The following is a 26,355-nucleotide window of genomic DNA, read 5'->3' as shown; positions in this document are numbered from 1 at the left end:
GTAATAAACAAAAGTCACGTGTCACCCTACACTAAGCCTGATGCTACATGCCAGTTCTCTCATACAAAGACGTGCATATTTCACCACACATATCACTACTTCAAAAACAACAAAGGAAATTACTACACGCTTGCCGCTGCTCTGTTCTTGCTCAAATTACGTAGAAGGATAGCTTTCTATGGTCCAGTTGTATTGCTCCCTCCTAATTTATTTCATTCTTTCATGGCAGTAGGCATGTTTTTGAGGGAAAAGGTCCTTAATACTTACACTTGGGTGCGGCAAAAGTTCTCGCACTCTTCAAAATTCAGATGTCAAAAAGCGAAATGGCCCAAAGCAAAGAAATTTCCAGTCACAGAGCACGTGAAAGAAACCACAGTTGGAAGAGGCAAGGACCTGCTCAAATGCTTCGCCAGCACGGCATGCCATTACAGCATTCTCTTGACATACAAGGCACTATTCAATATCGAGCAATCTTAAGCCACCAAAATGATAGGGTATTGCCAGAAAGCCTCAAAGAAGCCAGTGTCAGCGGAAGAATTGCCTTAAGATTTTCCCGTTATCAATCGGCGATAAATTCTGGCACAATCGCTTCTGATGGAAAGAGGCCACTAGTTCTCATGGAGAAAGGAGCGAAAGTAAATGGAACAAACTACCTGAAAGTTGTCCTTAAGGAGGAGATACTGCCTTGGGCCTGATCATATTTCAGAAAGTGTCAGTGAACGTATCAGTGGGATTCTGCTCCAGTTCACTAGGCGAAGATGGTGCAACGATGGTGCACAAAGAACTTCCCCGATTTCATTTCCACGTTAGTACGGCCCTCAAACAGCCCAGATCTAAACCACCCTGACTTATCATTTGTGCATGTGTAAAATAGCAGAGCTCTATCTACTCTTCACCACAATTGGGCTTCTTCTCTTCATTGGATGTTGAAAAAAGCATGGAGTAAATTAGATGAAGACCACATCCATGTGCTGCCATCTGTGCATTTCCGAAACGACTTGAGGCTTGCATTTGCACAAAATGTGGACTCTTCTGAAAGCATATTTGGACTTGTAAAGTAGAACAGGACACATAACGTTAACATCAAGTCTTTTTTTTTTTTTTTTGCAATGCATTGCAACCATAGTTATGGGTCTTTATTTGAGTGCAAAAACTTTTGCCACACCCTGTAGTTACAAAATACACTGCATCTAGATATGTAGCAGTGCATTGTAGTGCCAAGTGAATGAAGTGGGTTGATATATTGATTCGATGCTTTGTGCACGTTTATGAGGCTATGATCCCATCTGGTATTGTATTTCAAACCTTACAACTGTGCTCGATTGTTACTTTGCTTTCTTTGTAGCACACCGAGTATGAGCTCTAGATGAGAATGATCTATTCTTTGCAGTTCCCTCATTTACGCAGTGCAACCAGAGGAATTATATAACACGATTATCACTGAAAGACCACATTCGTTGTGAGTAGCAAGAGAAATTCTTCAGAGGTAACTTCTGCAATTGAAAGCACAGAGACATTGCACAGGTAAAATGTAAGAACATCTTTATTGCAGCAACTTCTCAACTGACAAATTAGCATGAACAACGTACTGCACTGCATACTCAAGGTTAGTGCAAATGTAGAAATCAGCTTGCAACGTTTCCACAGCGCTGGATACCCTGTTTTGCAGAGCAGAGGAATACAATTTCTTCTTGGTTTCTGCAGGCACATTGCAATGTCTAAAACAAGATAGCACCAGAACCTACCTACTGGAATAGTATCACTGCTTGTCTAGATGGCTGCACCGTGCAGGCTGCTCACATTTACGCTAAAGCCCCTTCATCACACATGTCCAGCAGTGCAAGCACTCGCATTCAACCATTACTAATTCAAGTACGTGCGATTGCTGAAGTGCTGTCAATGAATACCATCTCACAGTTATGCTCTAATCTGCCTTTATCCTGGCTTGTCAGTGCAATATTGCCATTGGTTGTCACTGCAGCACAGTCACTTTCTTTGTAAAATATCATTTGAAGATGCTTCCACCTTTTCATATCCACCATCGGTAACCACGATCAAGCTACTGCAAATGCCGTCATATCGCTTATCATAATGAAAGTGCAAACAACTTATAATACTGCTCATAATAATGCTTTTCTTTCCATATGGAATTGGTCAAAGTGAAAGTGCAAACAGCTAAAGAGAAAATACAAAATGAAGAGAATCGGAGCACCTTCATAGTGGTGCTGTCTTTTGTTTCTATTTTTTGGAAACTAAGGTTAACATCAGTGAGGTTAACACCTACAAAATAGTTCCAGCAGCGACAAAATGTTTTAGCTACTTGCCATTGCGGAGTAGAATAATAAAACTCCCCACATACACAGCTACTAGTCTACACTTTGTTAAAGGGTTGGTCTCTATGCAGTGTTTTATGATGTACAGGGGACACAATACACAAAGTGAGACTGCAATTTTCAAAACACGCTTTTATAGTGCTTTCTGTCTACAAATGTTTCGTTAATTGGCCCTTCAAACTTGCCCTGCACAGTACAGATAAAGGGAAGACGACTGCCACTGGGACAACTAAAGCAGCAATATCCAGTTACCAACATGCAACAGAGACAAAAAACCATTAGCATGACATAGATGCAGTGTTTATTGTAATTTCACATCAGTAAACAATGCCACACTACCCGCACTTCACAGTGCTTGACAATGAATGAAGCAGTACTAAGTAACAAATAATACGACAAGCAACTTACATTTATACAGTATGAATCCAAAGAAGTCTTAATTGCCTTCATCAAGGTATCACAGAATATGCACAGGATGAAAGTTCCCGTTAAACTGAAATCAGCCTTACCCAGAAGTGCACAGCTATGGTATGGCAATTCAGAACACCCAGAAATTTCATCAAAATAAATGTAATGAATTATCTAACAAACAACAATCTATCTACAATGAACATATATAAAGGGCAGAAATTAAAAAAATTATTTGAGGCAGACAAATGCTGCCAGCTTTTTAGTATCACAAAAGCAGCACAGAATTACTGCTGAGCAGCAGAGCCCCCAACAAGTGTAGAGCTTTGACATAATTCATTATACACTCCATTAAAGAATTGGCAAGAAAGTACAGTGCTCAATTGGCACGTGGTTCCCTGTAGTAGGCATTCGTTTCATAGCGAATTCCTAATTAAGCACAAACAGCATATCCTGCAGAATAGCTCGACAATTATAAATTTATCCTGAAAGGTGCCCTATATAGGTGTGAGCATTTTGAGTGGACAAGCACAGTATGTTCGAACGTCTGGCCATGATTATGTGTGCCAAACATTGCGCCGCTGACTCATGGAAACATTGAACTTGGCAGAAATAATTGCAGGAAGAGAGTAGAAGCAAGGCAGAACACATGCTTCCGTGCCTCAACATGCCTCTGTTCCCGATACATTACAAACTACCTAGCCCAACATTCGACCATGCTAAACCATATCGAGTGAGAGGCAACAAAATTCTTTAAAAAGCGTGCACCCTCTCCGACAACGGCCCTAATCGCCTTTTCAAGAAGAGGTGACATTGGCTGCATTATCATGATACCTAAATCAATGGTTAGTCTGGTTAGGGTTAGGGCTAGGGACTGGTTTGCATTCTCTAAACGAACATTTACAACACAGTGGGTATTAAGCACGTTTACTGAACAAAAGCAGGCTAATCATGTCAATGTACTTGGCAATCTTTGACGCCGTACTAGCATATCGGCCCTGCTGTTTCGACATAAAATTCAAGAACGACCAATTTCGCCAGGCATCATGTTATTGGTGCTAATAATGTGCCATAATAAATTATAACATAGTTGACCATGCACTGTTGTTGCCTCTGTTGAAAAATACCTACGTAAACGTGAGGCTCCACCAGATTTACCCAAATATATTACGGCTGTCTAGTAGGGTTGCTGCAATCTACAGAGACGACATCTGACAGCTTGAGATATCGTGCTATGGCAGAGAGGCACTCGTAATTCAAGGCGCGAATGTCTCGCCCATTGCCAAGGTGGAAAACAACACTTTCTCTCACAATGCCCGCTAGTTGAAAGTAGTTTGACTGAATGTAACGCTTTGCCGTCACTACGGCCTTTTTTGCCTCGTCCTCACTCTGTTCGGTCACTTTCATTACGTGTGGAACAAGCGACGCCTTTTCACTGAGGGCTTCGAATGCCACGGCAGCCTGCCTATCTAGCCTCTGGTGTGTGACAAATCTCACAGCCATGTTCAGAAGGCTGGTGTTTCGTCGAATGGAGGTGAACATACGGGAAGACACATGGTTTGCATTTGGCACGGGGTCCAGCGTCAAATCCACGATAGACTGGTTTTCCACCAGGGCACGCGAAAAGATGGCAAGACGTTTGGTGCGTATGGAGTCCTCAGTGTTCAACTTCAGGTTGGTGATTGCGGTGTTCTTTGTCAGCATAAAAGCAATCGACTTGAGCGACTTCAAGGATACTTTATAGCTGTTCAAGCTTACTTGACTCACAGTGGTATTTGTCGCGAGCGCCTTGGCGAACATGCCAAGCAGCCCATCGGTCCTAATATTAAGATTCTGGATAGTTTGATTCAAGGCGAGCACACAGCACAACGCAACAGCGACTTGTTTGCTATCTCTTAAATCGACTGTTACAGTTCGCACATATTCATTTGTGGCGAGACTTTGAAGCAGGGCACAAATGCTCGTTTCGGTAAGCTCGTGGGCATCGCTTAGGTGGAGTTCTGTGAGCGACTCTGACCCAACTGCCACGGCTGCAGACAGCAGAGGAAGGTCAGGCGCGGCCCAAGGCATCTGGATACGGCTGTAGCCTTCGGCTTGGGCCATGTCAAAGGAGAGAGTTGACCTGCGTTGAAAAGCCCACTGTCATTCATACTGCATAGGTTTAAAGAGGTTGCGTATATATTTGCTAGAGCCTGTATCAGCGTTAAGGATACTGTATTACTGCGCATGACAATAGTTCCAAAAGAAGAAACATTTCATCTTTGAAGGGAATATTGTTTGGTAAATCATCAAATGGAACTTTTGCCATTTCCCGTGCCCGGTGTTGATGATACCATTGATTAAACCAGAGAATGTACATGGTTTTCAAGAATTGACCTATGCATAGAGTATTGGCAGGTGCCTCTCAGAGAAGAGATTAAACGGTTCACTACTTTCGTGACACCCGTTGAAGTCTATGAATAGGCTGCCTTTTGGTGCTTGAGGCTGGTTTCAGAAAATGGCTAATGAAGGATTAGACAAATTCCTAGGCCTATTTTGTAGTTTGTATATAAACAACATACTGATCTAATCACAACGAAAACAAGGTCATGACAAGCACTTCGTAGACATACTCAGTGCTCTGAGCCAAGAAAAGTTAAAGGGACCCTGAAACAATCTTGTACAACCATACTGAGTCATTAGGGAAGGTCTTCTGACCATCAATAAATGCATATAAGTGCTACCCTTCAAGCATGTAATTTATTATGAGGTTTTAAAAATGTACATCGCTACCGATCAAATGTACATTTTGATGAGCCAGGGGCGCCTGAGTTTTCCGCTGCCCCTGGCTCATCATCAATAATCTTTTCAACTTTATGGTGAACCATCGTCATTCGTAATAGCTGGAATGTTAGTTAACTTGTTAGATTAATTTTCTAGATCTGGCTGGGCTCGAAGCCCATCCAGATCTACCCAGGCGAAGGTACACAAAGCATTGATTGCAGGCTACGAGAGGCCACCCATGTGCCGCCATGCCACTCAGTTGGCGACGCCAAACTTGGCTTGTCTCATCTAGGCATGGCATTGTCTGCGGCACTGTGAACGAAGGGGGAGAGTGCTCATAGATAGTTCTGTAAAATTGTGGTGAAACTCTACAGCGCACAACCAAAAAGAAAAAAAAAAAGAAAAGAACTCAGTGAACTGTGAGAGACAGCAAAGGAACCTGATTCTCCTGTGGCACTTAACACCTGCCCTGTGTTAAAAGGGACTAGGAACAAACTTACTTACTCACTTACCAAACACAGAACTAATACAGCAGTAATTAAGTGTATTCTATGATGCTACTTGTGTGAATTTTTTGCAGGAGTTTAACTATCAACACATTATTTTTTGTAAACGTATAAAAAATTTTGCACTTGGTTAAGCATTTTTCTAAATATTTAAAAGGTTTTGCACTTGGTTACAGCAATAATGGCCCTTTGTTTGGCTAGTTAAGCTCTGCACCACCAGGTGGCTGGGCCGTGCAGACAGATCAGGCCACTCACTTAAGTCTATGCCAAAGCTCCTTCATCACAGCAATAGTTGCATGGAGGGACTTTAGTTTACGCGTTCACTCATCCAGCTCATAACGCATGCTGTTTCGACAGCTGCCGCTTGAGATCGACCGCCCGGCAGCTCGCAGTGACATTGGAGAGGCTTTGCGTGCTGGCTCTGAAACAACCAGAAGTAGACATGACATCCCATCATGATGCAAAGCCAGTGAAGGTGTAGCTTAGCTGCGATCACTTGCTGAACAAGTCGAGGAGAAAAGCAAGGCTATGGTGGACGGAAACTTGGAATTGTCCGTAGCTCTCTTAATATGAGAGGCCTCACACAAATTGCGATGCAGATGTTTCCTACATGTCTACAAACTTTGTCCAAACCGTTTCAGGGACTCTCTGAAGATAAAAAGAAAAAGTCAGTTTTTCCTAAGAAATATAGTATTCTTACTAAGAATGTTTGATGGCTGCACTAAGAGCATGAAAGGAATCAGTTCAACGTATACGCTAGCTTGTGAAGCCCCACGACCTACAATTACTGTCTGCCTTTCTAGGATTAGTGGGGCATTTCAGAACTCCCATTCCAGGGTATGTAACAAAGACTACATGCTTGACTTGACAGCCATACTGGAGAAGTCAAAGTATGGCCAAAGGAATGCTACTAGACGTAAAAGTACTTTGTACACATGTTCCCCCTGATTTTAGCCTTCCATTCGTAATCTGCACAGATGCTTCAAATTTTGTAAATGTACTGCACCAGAGAGACTTGATGGGGCCATCTCATTATCAGCTGAAAGTTACTAGATATTATTTTTACACCTTTTCGATAGGTCAAGGCAGTCACCCTACCACTGAAACAGAGGTGCTAGCGGTGGTCATGGCTATTCGTTATTTCCATTCCTACTTGGAAGGGCGCCAACTCGAATTATTCACCGGTAATCAAGCTTTCAACCACTTCTTAAGTTTAGCCCAACCAAATTGACGACCTGTGAGATGAATAGGCGAAATGCAGCAATTCACTTTTGACGTCAAGTACCGGCCCGGGGAAAAACTGCCAGATGCAGATGCCCTGTAAGGACTCTACATGCAGGTGAAAGACCAGCATGCGTACATAAATTACTTGGCTCCTTGAGAAGGCACCACGGAGGTAGCACTGCAGAATAGGACGCTACATGTTCCAGAATCAGCTACACCACTCACTGCCTTTCATACAATAAAGGTCCTGTAAACTGAATGTATGCATTTGCCAAGGTAAGGCTTGTTTGAGTCGGACGCACACTTTTGTGTGAACCATTAGAGAAGGGAAGGAATCCTAAAGCTGCTTTTCAGGACAATAGGAAGTTTTATGAGTAGCGCCTCCCTGTTGCTTTACGTCACCAAAAAGCCAAACTTGTTTGTACAACCTTTACATTCTTTTATTACTCTCTACATTCAAATGCCTGGCTGATAGCACCCCCTCACTTTTGTTTCCCTATTTCTACAGCACCCTAATCTAAATGTTCTTTTTGGTATAATTCTGAAGCACTTATTTCGGCTCTGGCCAGGAACAGTGGCACCCGCTCTTTCAGCAAAAAGCAGCTATACAACCCTACATGTGGCAACCCTACATTCAACAACATAGAAAATAAAACCGTATAACAGAACAGTGACATGCAGAAATTGGCCATGAAAACTGTTCTTTTACATTTGCATGGCTTTGAACACATCTGCTTGTTGGATGGGCAATTTAGTTACCTTTCCTCTTGTGTAGCATGAACTTCAGAAAACAGCACACTCTTTAGCGTCTGGTTATTTTGCAGCATACTGCAGAACGTCTTGATAGCACGTGCAGTCATGAAGTTCTTCCTCAGATCCAGCAACTCGAGAGCAGAGTTCTCCTTAAGGTTATTAGCAAGTGTCACCATTGAGCCTTCATCGACATAAGTGCCCATTAATTCCAACTTTCTCAGCCCTTCGTTGCTAACCAGTGCTGTCGCGAGTGACTCCGCATTACTGCCGTTGATGTTGCAACCGTTCAGGTCCAAGTGCTTCAGGGTCTCGTTCGCTATTAGCGCTTCAAAAAGGGGCACCAAGCGCGTGTCACGCTGGCAAATGTGAAGCTCCAGTAGGGACGTATTGGCCTTGAGTGCCTCTGCTAAGGTGAATAGGTTGACGTTGTCTTCCAGACACTGGTCGAGCGTCAGTTTGGTCAAGGACTTCGCGACGCGCAGTAGCCTCGCGATAGAGTTCACGTTTTCCCGTGAAATCTTGCCCCCGACGACGGACAGCTCGCCGAGGAGGCGACAGCACTGCAGCGCTCGCAAGAGGCGCTTGACGGACTCCTGCGGCATGTCATTATCGGAGAAGGAAACCGCAGTGAGGTGGCTCGCGTTTCGTCTTAGCAAATTTGCTACGGATCTCGACATTGATGCATTGATGGTGAACCGGGACAATTCGAAGCTCTCGAGATGTCCAAGGCCAGCCAGCCCTTCGCAAAGCTCTTCTTCGCAGCAGGTCTTTTTGCCGGCACCGCGGAGCTGCAGATGCTGGACGTTGACGCTCCGGCCCAGCGCCAACGCGAGGGTGGAGGCCGGTCCATACAATAACGACCTCGGGTCTTCCATCATGATGCGCTGAACGCACCGATGCGCCTTCGGCAGCCAGCAGAAGACGTAAGCGGCGTCGTAAAGTTCGTCGTCGCCGAGCTGACGCCGATCTGTCCGCGTCGAGCGGATGGCCACCCTGGCCGGTTCGGTTTCGACAAGTTCGAAGCTCACCGGGTGCAAGACCTTGCTCCATCGGTCGAGGTCGTAGCACAGCCAGCAATCGGCGTGGCATTCGTCATACTCACAAGCGCGGTCGAAGTCCAGCCCTCGCTTTGTTAGACGAGCCACGACCTGTTCGGAGTAAGGCATGATGCTCTCGTGACCGCTAGCGGCTGTGCCTTTCTTCGCAAGGCCCGCAACTGTCTCACCTCCTTCGGTCGTCGGCATTCCCTCACAGCAGGCACAGATTCTGCTGCGACCCAATAACTTCCACACTCGGGCGGCTTGACGCACGTGTCGGTCCTTCGCACGGTGTCACAAGGGACCAAATAAAGAAAGCCAGGCACAGGGCCAAAGCATAGACTAGCCAAAGTTGCACTACGATTGCACCGCAACTTGAAAGAACATGGGGTGACGATAACAATCAGTGGTTTCCCGACAGCTGCCGCTTCTGCGGGAACGTCGAAACAAAATAGATTTTGCGCTTACTGCTAAATTGTTGTTTCTCGAATTTCGCAGGAAGATCGAGTTTTTAAGCCTACATAGAGTAAAGCCTCGTATCGCACGGCAATCTGGAACGGCATCCCGCGACTACTGTCAAAATACGCGCTATTTTGCGCAAAACCACGTCAAGCCTATGAAAAAAAAGAAAAAGCTATGTTTCTGTACAGCATAATCGTTCACTGCGGCGTATTTCATTACATAATATTTGAATCTACGCAATAATTATAATATTATATAAGGTTACTTTTTTTAATGACAAAACAATAAAAATTGCAAAGCCACACAGCTTGGCTTATTTTGAGCTTCGGCTAGTTTCGATTCTGGTTTCGGCCAAGCAGCGTCGCTACTGCGGTTCTGTACATCGCAAATAGAAACCAAACCACCAGGAAACGCGAAGTCTTTGATAGTTGGGCGAATGAGTGAGTGAGTGAGTGAATAAACTTTTATTCGGTCCAGCAAAGCGCTATAAAACGCGCACCCGGCTAATCCCACGACGGGACCGACAGATCTAGTCTGTCGGCCCGATCGCGGGCGCGCTGGACGGCCAGGATTTGATCCTCAAAGACAGGACTTCGCAGGAGCGCGTCCCACTCTTCCTTGGTGAACTTCGGGCCCAGCGACCCGCACTCCCAGAGCATATGACGCAACGTAGCTACCTCACCACAGGCCACGCAAGAACAATTTGGATAAATCTCTGGATATATGCTATTAAGGGACGCCGGATTTGGGTACGAGTTCGTTTGTAGAAGTCTTAGTGTGACCGCCTGCGGCCTGCTTAGCTTGGAGTGAGGCGGGGGGAAAACCCTTCTCTCTAAGTAAAAGAATTTCGTGATTTCGTTGTGTGTGAGAGGAGCGTCTCTGTGTCCGGGGAGAGAGTCGCCCGATCCGAGGGCAGCGCGGTCGGTAAAGCCACGCGCAGCCTCGTGGGCAGACTCGTTGAGGTTCAGAGGAACCCCCTCAATCGCCCCGACGTGTGCAGGGAACCAAAGGATCGAGTGCATGGAGGTGTTGCCCTGTTTGGCGCCTTTCAGAATTTGAACTACCTGCCGGGCTACCCGGCCTTTCTGGAATGCCCTGATGGCGGCTTTCGAATCGCTATACACCCTGTCTCTCCGACCGTCTTGCATGGCGAGTGCAATGGCCACTTGCTCGGCCACCTCTGGGTTCGTCGTCCGGACGGAAGCACAGTTGATGACTTTGCCCAGCGTGTCAATGACGGAAACCGCAAAAGCCTTGCCGTCTCGGTATGCAGCTGCGTCCACGAAGCTTGCTGCGATATTGTCTTTGTTTATTTGCCTTAGTATATTAAATGCTCTTGCTTTGCGACGACCTGCGTTGTGAACGGGATGAACGTTGCGGGGCAAAGGGGCGACCACGATCTTCTCCCCTATTTCTCTGGGGATTTGGGTGTCTTCAGCCAAGTCCTTGGTTGGTGCGTGTCCGATCTCCTCGAGGATACGCCTGCCGGCTGGCGTGGTGGACAGCCGAGTTAGCTGGGCCCGTTCCTGAGCCTCGGCCATCTCCTCCATGGTGTTGTGTATGCCGAGCCGAAGGAGGTCCTCTGTATGCGTTCTGACGGGCAGCCCGAGGGCTCTCTTGAAGAATTTTCTAATGAGGGCATTAAGCTTTTCCCGCTCGGCTCTGAGCCAGTTGTGCATGGCCACCGTGTAGGTGAAGTGACACAGCACAAAGGCGTTGATGAGCCGAAGCAGGTTGTCCTCCTTGAGGCCACGATGTCTGTTCGTGACCCTTCGGACGAGGCGAAAAGCATTGTCGGTTTTCGCAATTATCTTGCGTAGCGCAGTGCCGTTGCCGCCGCGTGATTCTATGAACATACCCAGGACTCTGATGGTGTCGACCCTGGGTATCGGGTCACCGCTCCGAGTGAACAGGTGAATGTCACTTTCCGAGACCGGTTTCCAGCCCTTGGGTCTGCGGCCTTTTTCTTTTCTATAAAGGAGAAGCTCAGATTTGGTCGGGGAACATCTGAGTCCGGTGGGTAGCAGGTACTGCTCCGTGACGTCTACCGCCTCTTGCATGGCGCTTTCCACTCGCCCTTCGCTACCGCCGGTGCACCAGATGGTGATGTCGTCTGCGTAGATGGTGTGTTTGATTCCTTCAACTTGGGCCAGATTCCTCGAGAGACCGATCATGCAGATGTTGAAGAGAGCAGGCGAAATGACCGAGCCTTGCGGCGTGCCCCGTGCGCCCAGGAGCACCTCGTCGGAGACGAAGTCGCCGATCCGCAGCCTCGCTTTCCTCCCCGTCAGGAACGAACGGACGTAGTTATATAGTCTGGGGCCCAGCTTGAGGTCTGCCACGGAGGCCAGAATGTATTCGTGGAGAACGTTGTCAAACGCTTTCTCCAGGTCGAGTCCGAGCAGGGCCCTGGTGTCTCTGGTACTGCCATCGATGATGTGATGTTTGATCATCTTCATGGCGTCCTGCGACGAGAGGCCGGCACGAAAGCCAATCATGTTGTGAGTATAGATGTTGTTCTCTTCGAGATATCTGTTTAGTCTGTTGAGGACGACGTGCTCCGCCACTTTCCCAACGCAGGAGGTGAGAGAGATTGGTCGGAGGTTGTCCACGTTCGGAGCCTTGCCGGGTTTGGGGATCAGGACGACGTTGGCGCTCTTCCATTGCTCTGGGACGCTGCCGTTTTTCCACGTCTCATTGATCTTCTCGGTGAGGTATGCGATCGAACCGTCGTCAAGGTTCCGCAGCATCTTGTTGGTGATTCTGTCGGCACCTGGCGCACACTTCCCCTTGAGCGCGAAAATGGCTTGCCTAATTTCCCCCACGGTGAAGTCTTCGTCCAATTCCGGACGGGCTGGTCCGATGTAGTCGGGAAACCGGTCTTCCTCGTCGCCATGCTTTATGGGAAGGTATTTCTCCATGAGCTTGGCAACCAGCTCGTCCCCGGAACAGGATATCGTAGCTTCGTGAAGGGCTCTGGCGAGCGTGTGTCTCTGACTGGATCTGGTGCTGCCCTCGTCGAGGAGATGTTTAAGCATTCCCCAGGACTTGCCGTTACGCATCTGCCCGTCGATCGAGTCACAGACCTCGTCCCATTGCTGCTTGCCGAGGGTCCGACAGTGATCTTCGATGGCCTTGTTAAGCTCGGAGATCTTTTTCCTCAATCTTCGGTTAAACCTTTGTCCTTTCCATCTCAGAAGCAGCGCCTGCTTGGCCTCGATCAGATGGGCCAGCCTACTGTCCATCTTTTCTACCTCCAGGTCGCTGACGATCTTCTTAGTGGATGACTCGGCGTCACTCTTGATTCGCTCGCACCAATCTTCCAGGTCTTTTGGGACGGGTGCGCTGTCGTTGCCGCGGAGCTTGCGAAAAAGGTCCCAGTCCGTGACAGTGAATTGTCTGGATTTACTTCGGGTGACTTCGAAGCGGGTCTCGAGCACATAATGGTCGCTACCAAAATTTATTGCGGTGTTGCTCCACTCGGCTCCCTCGACGTTCTTCACGAACGCCAGATCGGGGGTGGTGTCCCGGCTAACCGAGTTGCCGATTCGGGTGGGGAACGCCTTGTCCGTGATGAGCGTGAGGTCCATTTCGTTGGCGTTCTGCCACAGACCCCGACCCTTGCTCGTGTCGTAGACGTACCCCCACACACCGTACGGTGCGTTGAAATCTCCGACGACGACCAAGGGATGGGTGCCGGCCAGGTCGACGGACTTCTTGAGTATCGTTTTGAACTGCTGTTGCGAGTCCCTAGGATTGCTGTAGATGTTGAGTATGAACACGCTGTTTCTCCGCTGGTTGCGTTGTCTCGTATTGAGCAGAACCTCCGCCATGACGTATTCGACCTTGCAACTCGCCAGCTTCAGGTCGTGAGACAAGTGTGTAAGCCTCCTGTCAACTAACGTGCACACTCCCCGACCTTCGGCCTGCACGGAGACGGCACGATAACCAGAGAGAGATGCGGCAGAGACGAGGGTTTCCTGTAGTGCTATTACTTGTGGTTTATTACGTAGCGACCTTAAATATTGCTGCAAAGGAGCCCTCTTATTGGAGTACCCCCTGCAGTTCCACTGCCAAATTTTGAACTCCTCTTTGGCACTATCCATGATTAGATAAATTGTCCGGGGTACCCGCTGTAAGCACAGGTGCACGCAAGAAGTTCCCCCCACTCTGACGTGCCGATGTGCTCGTAGCCCTGATTTGAGTCCCCGACGCGTTCGGAACAACGACCTGCATAGGAGTTACGGACGTATTATTCGGAATCACCAGACGCTCGAGGGCGTCCATGCGATCGGCCAGCGCGCCTAGGCCTCTCCTCGGGTCTCCTAGGGCGACTTGCAGGCCAGAACTGGTGCTTCTGTGGCGGTCGGCGCCGACGCGTTGGATGTAACACTCTGACTGATTACTAATTTCTTAATCTCTATCATTTCGTTAGCCATCTTTCTGATCATTTCTTTTAAGTCCGTGTTTTCCTTCATAAGGCGCGCTACCTCTGCCTCCCTGGATTCCTCTGGAAGCGGGTCGCGTGGGCCCCGGGTGGATCTCGCATGGGCGCCGCCAGCAACCATATCTGCCCACGATAGCGTCGACTTTCTCTTCCTCTGCTGGCCGGCACTGGACCCATACCGGGCCCTTGAGACAGAGCGGCTCCTGGAGTGGCTTCCGGATCTGCCCCTGGACATAGATCTGCCCCTGGACCGGGATCTGCCCCTGGACCTGGAACGGCGTCCGGAAGGTGGAGAGGGGCTCCTGGATCTAGAGCACCCGCGAGCCGCGGAGCGACCGGCGGCGGCCGGGAGTTGTCGCTCGCCCATGGCGAGGGCCGGAGACTTGCTTCTATTGGCTCGGGATCGGTCCCCGCGCCTGCGTCTGACGAGGTACGGCGTCTGGTACCTCTGCTTGCACTCCTTGGCAGCGGTGAAGTGTCGGCCTCCGCACAGCCTGCATTTGGGGTCGCACTTGTGTTGTTCGTCCGGGTTGGCGATGCCGCATCCCCTGCACATAGTTTCGTCCGGCGAGGGGCAGACGTCCGCTCGATGCCCGAGGCGGCCACAGGCGTAGCACACCTCCACTTGCTTCCTATATAATGCACACCTGACAAGTGTGCCGCCGTACGACACGTAGTTTGGCACCTTGTAGCCGTCGAAGACCACAACTACGGTGCCCGTGCTCTTGATTCGTTTGGCTCCCAAGGCCAGCGGGTTCTTTGAGTTGACAATCTTGCGATCGAGCTCCTCCGGGCCTTCACTCGGTGCGATGCCGCGGATGACGCCTTTGCACGTAGAGTTGGGCGCTGCCTCGTACGCGTTCACCTCGTGCTGCTGGCCGCCAACAGCGATGCACTCGACCCTGACGTAGAGGGTCGCATTCTCTCTGCTGGGGGTGCTGATGACCATGATATTTTGTTGGAAATTCGGGCACATCGTGTCCGAGTCCCGCTTCGCCTGGTCGAAACCGACTGCGTTCCATATGGCCTCGGCCACAACTGTCGGCCCCACCTTGCTGATGTTCAGACCTCCCTTCGGCCTGACGATGATCTTCGCGTCTTCTTTGGGCAGCGGAGGCATCCTTCCACCCCGAATAATTTTGGCTTTAGCGCTGCTGCGGTCTCGGCGACCCGTTGCGGTCGCGTTGTCATTTGGCTTAGCGCCGGTAGAAATGGCACCAACTCGCTCGACGGGCGCCGATTTGGCTCCGGAGCGCCTGGCAGCAACTGTTTGCCATCCGGGGTCCTTGGAAAATTCCTCGGGAGTCAGAAGCTCCCCTTCCACTTCACATTCCATCACTGCAGACGCTGACGAGAAAATCTGGCGCCGCAGCAGCACTTCGCCGCGCTAACACAAGCGCGGCTAGGGTTAGCGTCGCAGCGGCGTGGTCTGGACGGAAAAGGCCGATAAACAAGGCCACCCACCTTCAAGAGTCGGGTGTCTACGGGATCGCCACAACCTAAAGAGTCCGTTGGCACTAAAATAGTCGCACTGGGCTCAAACTAAATCACCGAAATCATTTTCAGAAGCGGGAGTCGGTCTTCGACGCTTACTGGCACGTTCGTCGTCGTCGTCTTCCCCTGGGCGAATGAAGACATGGGTCATTCTGCATCGGGCCTGATGCTACTACCCGTAACCTCGCTCGTACAAGAGATGTGCCCCTTTTTCACCGCACATCTTACTAATTTTACACACACACACACATATATATATATATATATATATATTGCTGCACGCGTGTGGCATTTGATTACTTGAACGAGGCGCATGGGCGCAATCACTCGAGAAAAGAGAAGGAAGAACGAACTGGGCTCGCGCGGTGAATCTAACCGGTCAGCGCTGCAACCGCTTTTGTAAATATAACGTGTAAATAGTTGTTCGTCTTACTGACTCGTCCTTCGCGCGTGCCGTTGTGGTGGAGGTAGAACGTTCCCGTTCCTCGCCACGGAGCTCCGAAGCGGCCGCACCGTCTTCTTCTCAGCCATGGCCTCCGATGGAACCATCCCGTTGCCACCTACAGCTGCGGCTTTCGCCAACCACAACTTACGTTAAAGTTCCTAGTCTCCGTGATCCAGGGACATTCTCCGCCCAAAATGGCGTTGACGTTGACGACTGGCTCAGCTCGTATGAGCGTGTTAGCCAAAGCCACAAGTGGGACCCTACAATCATGCTCGCCAATGTGCGATTTTTTATCTGGACGGGACACCGCGTGTCTGGTTTCACACCCATGAGGTAGAGCTCTCCGGCTGGGACATTTTCAAAGAGAGGCTTCGCGACCTATTTGGCAACCCGTCAGGTCGCCAACAGGCTGCGCGAAAAGAGCTTGCCACCCGTGTCCCGTCGTCGACCAAATCGTATGTCTCCTACATACAAGAAGTGCGCGTGCTTTGCCAGAAAGCCGACGAGCACATGACCGAGGTTGAAGATGGGCCATATCCCAAAAGGCACCGCGGACGACGCCTTCAAATTGCTGGTCTATAACGCTGTTTCTACCGTCGACGTCATCGTCAAAGAATGCCGCCGCTTCGTCCCACAATTTTCCCAGCTCCCAAACACCCCTGCCACGTTCTCTTCTTCTGCTCTTACCGCTACACGACCATTTCAAGAGAATTTCACACGTATCGTTTGCCATCAGATTGAAGCGGCAACTCTGAGCCCCCTTCATCCACGACCCCTTGACGGTACCTTCGACCAAGCGGCCCATACTATTTCCGTTATTAAAGCAGTTGTACGGCAAGAAATTGAAAACCTTGGCATCCTTGGCATATTGGGGCATATTGGCATATTGCGGAAAATCTTGGCATATTTCTGTAAACTCCCAAAAAGTGTCCCTTTAGTAGTTCAAGACCATATTTAACTGCAACACAACATACAAATTTTTTTAGTAGTTTAGGGTACGCATATTTGCAAAGTAGTGCTACTTTAGTATGTAATTTTGCTAAGCAGACGCAACTTCACTATACTGCTAAGAGTAAGCTTCACAACTGCAACATGTGCCCTGAAATGAGTAGTGAAAAAGGTTAATTAGTGACTAATTTTAACTAACTACGTCAACACGACAATAAATGTCCCCCTCTACAGGTAATTTACCTGAGCAAGCCGAACAGACAATTTGCAGTTTTCCAAGTTGGCTGTATTGCAAGGCCATTTTCCAATCGACAGACTTTCGTCGACAGACTGAATTTCTTCCTCTTAACTACAGAATTTCCATGGAGAAAGTGCGAGCACGAGGACTTTCCTAGGACGATTCCAAAAACTTAATTTCACCACTTTCTCCACCCGCCGTACCCACATCGAGTAGAGGGGTGCGCTGGAGTTTGGTTAGTAGTGGTAAATTCGAGGCTGCCGAGTGAGAACAGTAGTTCGTTCAACTAGATTTTTGGCAAAACAGACTTCCTTGCAAATGCACAGCCACAGCCGATCTGGAGTGCACGTCTGGCGCTGGGCACGAGACGCAAGTTCGTGATTGGCACTCCGCTTCTCTAAAGCTGCTTGAGAGTACACATTAAACTGTCGGGTCATGCCAACACATTGGCAAAGCAATTGCAGTAGAGGCAGACTTGGATCATGAGATTACTTGAAAAAATTCGTACCACCGCCTGTACGACGTTTTGTTTCAATCTGCTGTGTTTTGACACGTGTATTTTTCTCTTCTGACCCATTTCCATCTGCAATGCCTGTGGCCTTAATCCGGGGTTCAATAATAATAAAGCGACCTGAGAAGGTAAGGACGGCATATGAAACGGAAAACGATAGGTACTATGTTTCATGAGTAATCCACACAGCGGCGTGGATTACAAAGCGGACCAGGGTAGCATATATTCTAATTTTTATTTTCATATTGTTATTATTATTACTATTATTATTTTATTCATTCATACATGAAAGGCCGCAGAGGCAATTACATGAGGGGTGGGCCTTGGAGATTAAGATAAACAAATGGAGTTGGGGAGTGCAAACAACTTGTAATACTGCTCATAATAATGCTTGTCTTCCCACATGGAATTGGTTAAAATGAAAGTGCAAACAGCTAAATATAATATACAAAACAGAGAGAATCGGGGCACCGTCATATTTATGCTGTCTTTTGTTTCTATTTTTTGGAAACTAAGGTTAACATCAGTGAGGTTAACACCTACAGAATAGTTCCAGCAGCGACAAAATGTTTTAGCTACTTGCCATTGCGGAGTATAATAAAAATCCCCACATACACAGCTGCTAGTCTACACTTCGTTAAAGGGTTGGTCTCTGTGCAGTGTTTTAAGATGTACAAAGGACACAATACACAAAGTGAGACCGCAATTTTCGAAACACAATATTATAGTGCTTTCTGTCCACAATTGTTTCGTTAATTGGCCCTTCAAACTTGCCTTGCACAGTATAGATAAAGGGAAGATGACTGCAACTGGGACAACTAAAGCAGCAATATCCAATTACCGGCATGCAACAGAGACAAAAAACCACTAGCATGACATAGATGCAGTGTTTATTGTAATTTCACATCAGCAAACAATGCCACACTACTCGCACTGCTGAGCAGCAGAGCCCCCAACAAGTGTAGAGCTTTGTCATAATTCAGTATACACTCCATTAAATTGGCAAGAATGTACAGTGCTCAATTGGCACGTGGTTCCTGGTAGTAGGCATTCATTTCATAGCGAATTGCTAATTAAGCACAAACAGCCTATCCCCACAGAATAGCTCAACAATTATCAATTTCTCCTGAAAGGTGCCCTATATAGGCATGAGCATTTTGACTGGACAAGCACTGTATGTTCTAACATCTCGTCATCATTACATGTTGCAAACATTGGCTCGCTGATTCATGGAATCATTGCACTCGGCAAAAATAATTGCAGGAAGAGAGTAGAAGCAAGACAGACGGAACAGATGCTTCCGTGCCTCAACATGCTTACATTATACATTACAAACTTACATTACAAACTACCTAGCCCAACATTCGAGCATGCTAAACCATATCGAGGAACAGGCAACAAAATTCTTTAAAAAGCGTGCACCCTTTCCAACATCGGCCCTAATCACCTTTCCAAGAAGAGGTGACATTGGCTGCATTTTTATGATACCTCAATCAAGGGTTAGTCTATCACTGCAGTGTAGTGCATAAATATCGACCTACCGTATTTAACTTTTTACTTAGTAAAGTTGTGTATGGTGAGGCAAAACTGACAAACACAAGTAGCTGCAGGCTTTCCGAGGCTGGCATGCAGTGCGCCGTATGCGATTAGCTGCCACTCATGTTATTGCTTTTGTTCTTTGTGAAAGAAGCAATGTCAGCTATTGATAAGACATTAATGGCACCATGGCTTGGTCAAGAAGACATTTCTGCACCTTCCCAGATTTTCCCTTTATTTTTTTCTTGTATGTGCATATTTAGGTACTGTGTGCCTGCCGGGATCATTTCAGTCTGTGCGAGGCACTAGTTGGCAACAAGAAAGCACAAGCGTCATCATGCGATGTCACGGCAATCGGAACTGATCAAGGATCTTAAGCATATAGAGAAGAATTGTGGGGTTTTACATGCCACAACACAATATGATTAAGAGTCACGGCTGAGTCGGAGACTAGCATGAGCAGATAATTTTTGCATCTTCCTTCTTTTCCACCACTATGTGACCTTTCAATTGTTGGTCAGTGTTTCTGTTCTTGTTTTACTTATTTTGCAGCCTACCTTTCCAAACAATGCAGCATTCACTTGGTTCAACACGCTTAAAAGGACGCTAAAGAGAAATGTTCAGTGAAAATAGATGAATAAATTACATTTCTGGAATACAAGGAATATCATTTGTCCCATCAGCAGAGTGTTGGCATGCCAGAAAAGGACGTGGCAGAAAAGAAACAAAAAAGGGGCTTGGAGATCCTCTGGTAGTTTCTTGTGTCGTCATGAGATTTTGAAACCTTCTGCTTAGGACAAGGCAACAATTGATCGATAAACAGGGACTTGTTTGCATTCTCTAGACAAACATTTACAACACAGCGGGTATTAAGCACATTTACTGAACAAAAGCACGCTAATCATGTCAATGTACTTAGCAATCTTTGATGCCGTACTAGCATATCAGCCTTGCTCTTTCGACATGAAATTCAAAAACGACCAATTTCGCCAGACATCATCTTATTGTTGCTAATAATGAGCCATAATAAATTATAATATTGTTGACAATGCACAAATGTGCCTCTGTCGAAAAATACCTACTTAAACATGAGGCTCCACCAGATTTACCCAAATATGTTACGGCTGTCTATTAGGGTTGCTGCAATCTACAGAGATGACATCTGACAGCTTGAGATATCGTGCTATGGCAGAGAGGCACTCGTAATTCAAGGCGCGAATCTCTCGTCCCTTGCCAAGGTGGAAAACAACACTTTCTCTCACAATGCCTGCTAGTTGAAAGTAGTGTGACTGAATGTAACGCTTCGCCGACAGCACGTCCTTTTTTGCCTCGTCCTCAGTCTGTTCAGTCACTTTCATTACGTGTGGAACAAGCGACGCCTTTTCACTGAGGGTTTCGAATGCCACGGCAGCCTGCCTATCTAGCCTCTGGTGTGTGACAAATCTCACAGCCATGTTCAGAAGGCTGGTGTTTCGTCGAATGGAGGTGAACATACGGGAAGACACATGGTTTCTATTTAGGCTGGTGGTCAGTGTCAAATCCACGATAAACTGGTTTTCCACCAGGGCGCGCGACAGAATGGCAAGGCGTTTGGTGCGTATGGAGCCCCCAGTGTACAAATTCAGGTTGGTGATTGCGGTATTCTTTGTCAGCATAAAAGCAATCGACTTGAAAGACCTCAAGGATACATTACAGCTTTCCAAGCATACTTGACTGACAGTGTTATTTGTCGCGAGTGCTCTGGCGACCATGCCAAGCAGCCTATTGGCTGAATAGGAAGAATTCATAATTTTAATATTCTGTATAGTTTGGTTCAAGGCAAGCACACAGCACAACGTAACAGCGACTTGTTTGCGACCTGCTAAATTGACTGTTATAGTTCGCACATATTCATTTGTGGCGAGATTTTGAAGCAGGGCACAAATGCTCATTTCAGTAAGCTTGTGGGCATTGCTTAGGTGGAGTTCTGTGAGCGACTCTGACCCAAGTGCCACGGCTGCAGACAGCGGAGGAAGGTCGGGCTCGGCCCAAGGCATCTGGATACGGCTGTAGCCTTTGTCTTGGGCCATTTCAAAGGAGAGAGTTGACCTGCATTGAAAAGCCCACTGTCATTCATCCTGCATAGGTTTAAAGAGGTTGCATATATATTTGCTAAAACCTGTATCAGCGTTAAGGATACTGTATTACTGTGCATAACAATAGTTCCAAAAGAAGACGAAATGTTTCATCTTTGTAGGGAATATTGTTTGGTAAATCATCAAATGGAACTTTTCCCATTTCCCGTGCCCTGCATTGATGATAGCATTGATTAAACCAGTGAATGTACATGGTTTTTCAAGAATTGACCTATGCAAAGAGTACTGGCAGGTGCCTCTCACAAATGATATTAAACGGTTCACTACTTTCATAACGACCTTTGAAGTCTGTGAATAGGCTCCCTTTTGGTAAGAAAAGCTTGAGGCTGGTTTCAAAGAATTGCTAATGAAGGATTAGAGAAATTCCTAGGCCTATTTTGTAGTGTGTAAATAAACAATATACTGATCTACTCACAAAGAAAAGATTGTGACAGGCACCTCATAGACATACTCAGTGCTCTGAGCCAAGAAAAGCTAAAGGGACCGTGAAACAATCTTGTACAACCATACTGAGTCATTAGGGTAGGTCTTCTGATCATTAATCGATGTGTGTAAGTGCTCCCCGTAAAGCATGTAACTTATTATAAGGTTTTAAATATGTACATCGCTACTGATCGCAGCACGCCACTGGCCTGAGTTTTCAGCCGCCCCTGATCACCTTCCATCAATGGAAGGTGACCAGACGACGCCAGTAGGCAAGCTATCCAAGTGGGTGCCCAGGGCACATCATCAATAATTTTTTCAACTTTAGGGTGAACAAATGTCATTTGTATTAGTTGGAATGTTAGTCAATTTGTTTCTATAAAAAAGAAAGTAAAAGCAACAGAATGCACAAGAGAAATTTATCACTACTCTCAAGCACTTCCGGCACAAAGCAAGCGCTGCCTGCTTGTGTTACAACATGCTCCATGTTCACGCGAGCTGTGCAGTCTGTGTTGGTCTCGATGTGTCTTTTTGTGACCCTCATAGTTCAGCCTTGCATTGTGGGCTGCGAACGTAGCGATCGGCGACATGTCAAGCTGCGACATTGTGTACCTTTGCAAGGCATAAATGCAAGCGGAGTGTCTAGATTGCTTGTTGACAGTATCAATTCAATTCCAGCACATACACATTCGCGGCCATCACTTCAAACCATTAGTGTTTCACATGTCTGGTATGCAGGTAAACGCAAGCGTTTGGGTTTGGGCATTTTATGGGATGAGTGGAGGTACATACATGAATAGCCAGCATAGTGCAGCCACCTGTTGGCACAGAGTTCAAACACAGAACTAATATAGCAGTAATGAAGCGTATTCTACTTTGCTACTGGAGTGAACTTTTGGCAGCAGTCTAACTGTGAACACATTATTTTTCTAAATGTTTAAATGATTTTGCACTTAATTAACCATTTTTCTAAATGTTTGAAAGGTTTTGCACTTGGTTACAGCAATATTAGCTTTTTGTTTGGCTGGTTAAGCTCTGCGTCACCAGGTGGCTGGACCGTGCCGACCGATCAGGCCACTCACGTACATCTATGCTAAAGCTCCTTCATCACAGCAATAGTTGCATGGACGGGCTTTAGTTCACGCCTCCACCCATCCAGCTCATAACGCATGCTGTTTCGATAGCTGCCGCTTGAGATCAACCGCCCGGCGGCTTGCGGTGATGTGAGAGGCTTCGCGTGCTGGCTCCAAAACAACCAGTAGTAGACGACACGACGTCCCATCATGACGCAAAGCCAATGAAGGTGTAGCTTAGCTCCGATCACTTGGTGAACAAGTTGACAAGAAAAAGCGTGGCTACGGTGTGCAGAAACTTGCAATTGTCCATAGGTTCCGTAGGTCTCTTAATATGAGAGACCTCACACAAATTTTCACGTGAATGTTTTCCTATGTATCGACAAACTTTGTCCAAACTGTCTTAAGGACTCTTTGAAGGTAAACAAAAGAAAAAGTGAGTTTTCCCAAAGGAACATAGTATTCTTACTAAGAACGTTTGATGGTCGCACCAAGAGCACCAAAGGAATCAGTTTAATATATACGCCAGCTTGTGAAGCCCCACGACCTAAAATTACCGTCTGCCTTTCTTGCATTAGTAGGGCATTTCAGAACTCTCATTCCAGGGTATATAACAAAGACTACATGCTTGACAGCCCTACTGGAGAAGTCAAAGTATGGTCAAAGGAATACAAAAAGACGTAAAAGTACTTGGTAGACAGCATTTCATCAGATCCTGTTCTTGTTCTCCCTGATTTTAGCCTTCCATTCATAATCTGCACAGATGCTTCAAATTTTGTAAATGTACTGCACCAGAGAGACTTGACGGTGCCATCTCATTATCAGCTGAAAGTTACTGGATAATATTTTTATACCATTCCGAAAGGTCAAGAGAGTCACTCTACCACCAAAACAGAGGTGCGAGCGGTGGTCATGGCTATTCGTTATTTCCTCTCCTACTTGGAAGGGCACCAAATAAGTTATTCACCGGTAATCAAGCTCTCAGCCACTTCTTAAGTTTAGCCCAACCAAATTGACGACCTGTGAAATGAATAGTCGAAATGCAGCAATTCACTTCTGATGTCACGTACCGGCCTGGGGAAAAACTGCCAGATGCAGATGCCCTGAAAAGACTCTAAATAGAGGTGAAAGACCAGCATGAGTAGATAAATCACTTAGCTCCTTGAGAAGGCACTAAGGTGGTGGGACTGCAGAATAGGATGCTTCACGTTCCAGAATCAGCTACACCTCTTACTACCATTCATACAATACAGGTCCTGTAAGTTGAATGTATGCATTTGCCAAGGTAATTAAGGCGTTTGATTTGGACGCACACTTTTGTGTGAACCATTAGAGGAGGGAAGGAATCCTAAAGCTGATCTTCAGGACAATAGGAAGTTTTATAAGTAGCTCCTCCCTGTTGCTTTACGACACCAAATAGCCAAACTCCTTTGTATAGCCTTTACATTCTTTTTTTACTCTTTATATTCCTATGCCTGAGTGATAGCACCGCCTCACTTTTGGTTCCCTATTTCTACAGTACCCTAAAATAAATGTTCTTTTTGCTAGAATTCTGAAGCAATTATTGTGGCTCTGGCTGCAGAACAGCGTCAGCTGGTGTTTCAGCAAAAAGCATCTATATTACCCTACACTCAACAACATGGAAAATAAATCTGTATAAATGAACATAACAGTGACATGCAGAAATTGGCCCTGAAAGCTGTTCTTTTACATGTACGTGGCTTTGAACACATCTGCCCGTCGGATAGGCAATTCAGTTACCTTTCCAGTTCTGTAGCTTGAACTTTAGAAAACTGCACACTCTTTAGTGTCTTGTTACTGCGCAGCATTCTGCAGAACGTGTTGATGGCATGTACAGTAGCAGTGTTATCTCTCAGATCCATCAACTCGAGAGCACAGTTCGTTTCCAGCCCATGAGCCAGTGTCACCATTGAGTCGCCATCGACACGAGCGTGCTTCAAGCCCACCTTTCTCAGCCCTATGTTGCTACCCAGTGCTGTCGCGAGTGACTCTGCATTACTGCCGTTGATGTTGCAACCGTTCAGGTCCAAGTGCTTCAGGGTCTCGTTCGCGATTATCGCTTCAAAAAGGGGCGCGAAGCACGTGAAGCACTGGCAAATGTGAAGCTCCAGTAGGGACGTATTGGCCTTGAGTGCCTCTGCTAAGGTGAATAGGTTGACGTTGTGTTCCAGACTCTGGTCGAGCGTCAGCTTGGTCAAGGACTTCGCGACGCGCAGCAGCCTCGCGATAGAGTTCACGCTTTTCCGTGAAATATCGTTCGCGACGACAGACAGCTCGCCGAGGAAGCGACAGCACTGCAGCGCTCGCAAGAGGCACTTGACGGACTCCTGCGGCATGTGATTATCAGAGAAGGAAACCGCAGTGAGGTGGCTCGCGTTTCGTCTTAGCAAATTTGCTACGGATCTCAACATTGATGCATCGATAGGGAAATGGTACAATTCTAAGCTCTTGAGATGCCCAAGGCCAGCCAGCGCTTCGGAAAGCTCCTCATCGCACACGCGCGTTCGGTAGACACTGCGAAGCTTCAGATGCTGGATGTTGACGCTCCGGCCTAGTGCGAACGCGAGGGTGGAGGCTTGTCCGCAGAAGGAGATCATCCTGTGGTCTTTCATATTGGCCCGCTCGTAGGGGTAGTCTGATCCATCGATGAACTCCCCCGGGTCTTCTATCATGATGCTCTGAACGCACCGATGCGCCTTCAGCAGCCAGCAGAAGACGCAAGCGGCGTTGTAAAGTTCGTCGTCGCCGAGATGACGCCGATCTGTGCACGTCGAGCGGATGGCCACCCTGGCCGGTTCGGTTTCGACCAGTTCCAAGTTCACCAAGTGCAAGACCTTGCTCCATCGGTCGAGGTCGTGGCACAGCCAGCAATCGGCGTTGAATTCGTCATACTGACAGGCGCGGTCAAAGTCCAGACCGCGCTCTGTTAGGCGGGCCACGATCTGTTCGGAGCAAGGCTTTATGCTCTCGTGACCGCCAGCGGCTGTGCCTTCCGACGCAAGGCCCGCAACTGTCTCACCTCCTTCGGTCGTGGACATTCCCTCACAGCAGGCACAGGTCAGCTGCGATCCCATAACTTCCACACTCGTCGACGACAGCGCTGGCAGTGCCCGGCTGACAGTCTGCGTGTCGTGGCGTTTTGCCGAGCGGCTTGACGCAGTGTCGATCCTTCCCACGGTGTCACAAGGGACCAAGTAAACAAAGCTAGCCACACGGCCAACGTTGCACTACGACTGCACCACACCTTGAAAGAACATCGGGCGACGTTAAGTTTCAGTGGTTTCCCGACAGCTACTGGAACGTCTAAAGTAAATAGATTTTGCGCTTACTGCTAAATTGTTGTTTCTCGAATTTCCCAGAGAGATCGAATTTTGAAGCCTACGTAATGTAACACTTCGGATCGCACGGCAACGTAGCACGATACACCGCGGCTGCTGTCAAAATACGCGGTACCATACGCGGAACGGTAGTCCTAACGGAATAAACAACCAACTGGCGTCACCTAATATTCCCGATATTCCCCTTAAGCTCCCCCCTCCCCCCACGACCTACTGAACTCCAGACCTGCACAGATCTCCCTGCTCCAGCACGCCTGGTC

At 47.5% G+C, this 26,355-nt stretch overlaps 1 protein-coding gene and 1 long non-coding RNA gene across 3 annotated transcripts in view; one reads left to right on the top strand and one right to left on the bottom strand.

The window, feature by feature from the left end:
- LOC142557480 (uncharacterized) overlaps positions 1–26,355 on the top strand; it is a 272,981-nt gene that overhangs the window by 37,503 nt on the left and 209,123 nt on the right. The window contains exon 5 of the long non-coding RNA XR_012822773.1: positions 1,391–1,524. This is a non-coding gene — a long non-coding RNA (uncharacterized LOC142557480). The remainder of the gene's footprint in view (positions 1–1,390; positions 1,525–26,355) is intronic.
- On the bottom strand, positions 2,840–26,314 carry LOC142557475 (uncharacterized). Of its 2 annotated transcripts, XM_075669350.1 has the most exons (3): positions 24,498–26,314; positions 21,089–21,193; positions 2,840–4,863 (listed from the first exon to the last, which is right to left on the bottom strand). In XM_075669350.1, exons 1-3 carry the CDS (start codon positions 25,829–25,831, stop codon positions 3,909–3,911), a joined length of 2,394 nt encoding a protein of 797 aa, XP_075525465.1. In that variant the 5' UTR covers positions 25,832–26,314; the 3' UTR covers positions 2,840–3,908. The 2 variants fall into 2 exon arrangements, with proteins under 2 accessions (XP_075525465.1, XP_075525466.1); XM_075669351.1 differs by lacking the exons at positions 21,089–21,193; positions 24,498–26,314 and adding an exon at positions 7,994–9,555.

This window comes from Dermacentor variabilis, chromosome 9 (assembly GCF_050947875.1).
Source record: "Dermacentor variabilis isolate Ectoservices chromosome 9, ASM5094787v1, whole genome shotgun sequence".
In the NCBI taxonomy this organism is placed as follows: Eukaryota; Metazoa; Arthropoda; class Arachnida; order Ixodida; family Ixodidae; genus Dermacentor; species Dermacentor variabilis.
The sequence above is the reverse complement of the archived record's forward strand: the minus strand, read 5'-3'. Positions and strand labels throughout refer to the sequence as shown.